The sequence below is a fragment of the Apium graveolens genome, chromosome 1 (genome assembly GCF_009905375.1).
Source record: "Apium graveolens cultivar Ventura chromosome 1, ASM990537v1, whole genome shotgun sequence".
Taxonomy (NCBI): domain Eukaryota; kingdom Viridiplantae; phylum Streptophyta; class Magnoliopsida; order Apiales; family Apiaceae; genus Apium; species Apium graveolens.
In genome coordinates, this window is record NC_133647.1 from 198,753,777 (window position 1) to 198,756,069 (window position 2,293).

General features: G+C 36.0%; 1 protein-coding gene across 1 annotated transcript; it reads right to left on the minus strand.

Annotated features, from left to right (window-relative positions):
• Positions 1–466: 466 nt before the first annotated feature.
• LOC141716039 (exopolygalacturonase-like) lies at positions 467–1,959 on the minus strand. Its single transcript, XM_074518758.1, has 4 exons — positions 1,804–1,959; positions 1,424–1,726; positions 806–1,330; positions 467–694 (listed from the first exon to the last, which is right to left on the minus strand). Exons 1-4 carry the CDS (start codon positions 1,957–1,959, stop codon positions 467–469), a joined length of 1,212 nt encoding a protein of 403 aa, XP_074374859.1.
• Between the last annotated feature and the right edge of the window lie 334 nt (positions 1,960–2,293).

A 2,293-nucleotide genomic window follows, 5' to 3' on the forward strand; every position in this document is an offset into this window, starting at 1 on the left:
CCGGCCTGATAAACTTTTCGTGCATCTCTACCTAAGATCGTCCACAAATATTTTTTTACAAAAAATAAATCAATAATCAATCGGATACCAAATACTAAAAAAGTGAAATGTACTATCAAATCATTAGATTGATTTTTGAAAGTCAAACCAGATGCTATTATTTACAAATTCCATTCCATTGGTCATTTTGCTTTTAGCATTACTCAATCAGCTCCGTCAGTAAGACAATAACCCAGGAAAACACTCCAATTAAAAAAGGTCTCAGAACATGAACACTTGCAAAATTCAATTTTTATTATTTCAAACTAAAGCAAGAACAACTGCAAGATCTCAATAACTGCATTGACATACCATTTTCAGAATTTCAAACTAAGCTGAAGAATCAACAAGAAAAATAAATATGTAAAGACTCTTCCATATACTACTACTAAAACTACCAATGATAAACTTAATGGGCAGGACTTGATTAAAAACAACCAGAAGGATGCTCTTGACCAAAGGATTGACCATGGACATTCAAACACTCTGATTTTGCTACTCCTTCTCTTCCATTGTAGGCCAGATTTATATTTTGGAGCTTGAACTCAGAACAAGGCACTTTGCTGCTACATTGGATATTTACGGCTACTGGTGTACTTGATTGTCCCCATATGTTTACGAATGTCACATTCTTTATTTGAATTGAGGATTGTGCCTGTCATACATAATCGAAATGTGATTAACATTTGTTTACAAATTAGATGGATATCTGATAATGGTGAGTGACATAAACAGGTTTTAACAGGGAAATATATTGTAGATTTACCTGGTTGTTACAACTGTGACTGGGGCAATAATGTTGATCGATGATAATAGGATTATCAGCATTCTCCATGTGTATATCTTCGAACAAAAAATCACTGACCAAGCCAGGGTCAGACGGTGCCCATGTTTTGATCCTCAAGCCATTTTCAGTACCTCTGAGAGTACAATTTTTAACATGCAATCCGGTAACACCCACGCTCTTTCCATCTCCAACACTCTGTCCAAGGCTCCCCACACTAATGCCATGGCCAGGTCCGCAGGCAACATTAAAAACTTCCACATTTTGATTTCCGTTAAGCATGGATACACAATCGTCACCACAAGCAATGTTGCAGTCCTGGACTTTTATGTCCTGAGATTCGGCTATATTTATCCCATCAGTATTTGGACTGTTCTCTGGAGCTGTAATTTTGACTCCGCTAATCATCACTTGTTGGCTTCTATATAACTTCAAGTGAACACTTTTGCTGTTGATCATATTCAAGTTGGCAATCTTTGAGTTTTTGACAAAATTGAATCCCATCGACTATAAGAAATGACAAGGAATAATCAATTGAATGTTGACATACAAATCAGTTCGTATCAAGAAAAAGAAATAAATTTTATCGCATTCACTTACTATAGGAAGAGGGTTACAGACTCTGCCGTTATGCTTGCAATCGTCTCTACTCCAAACAGCAGCACCTTGACCATCCACAGTACCACTTCCTTCAACCAGCAACCAATCAACGTGTTTAAAACTAATCCAATATTGCACAGAAATGTCAGTAGAAGCCTTAAGATCACCAACGATCCTCACAACAATGGAACCTTTGCACGGTCCCGTAAACTCTACAGGATTAAGCTGGTATATCCCCTTAGGTATAATCATCACACTATTGCCATTCCATTGGCATGCATCTCCCCATGCTCTCAAAAATTGCTGTAAAAATGAATAAAAAAATGACATATAACCGTCATGCACCATGTAAAGAAGAACTAACAGTAAAGATTAATTACCTTCGAGTTATCATCCTTTCCATTAGCCACAGCACCGTATGCTGTAACATCGAAAAACTTGGCATTGGAGCCTCTTTGTGCAGTACAAGAGCTAATCAACGTAAATACGATGAGTTGCGAAAATGTAACAAGAATTGCCATTGATGATGCAGACATTTCTTTCACCTCCAACTCTTTGTTTTTTTTTCAAGAAGGTGATACAAGTATCTATTTATATAGGATTCTGAGCTAGAGCTAGTCACCAATTAAGGTGGTGATGAGGATTTCGTTTGATTTTAGTGCAAATTTAAAGTTTTGATTAATTGATGATCATATCAATTAACACAATCATTGATTTGTTTCTGATTTCATATATAGAAAAGAAATTTGAAAATTTATATAATTGATTTGCCGCCAATACTAGTCTTGCAATAGATTTCGACTAGATTAAAGGAAAGAATCTTGGTCTGTTATCATCTCACTATAATCTGCATGAAATGAACATTCTCTC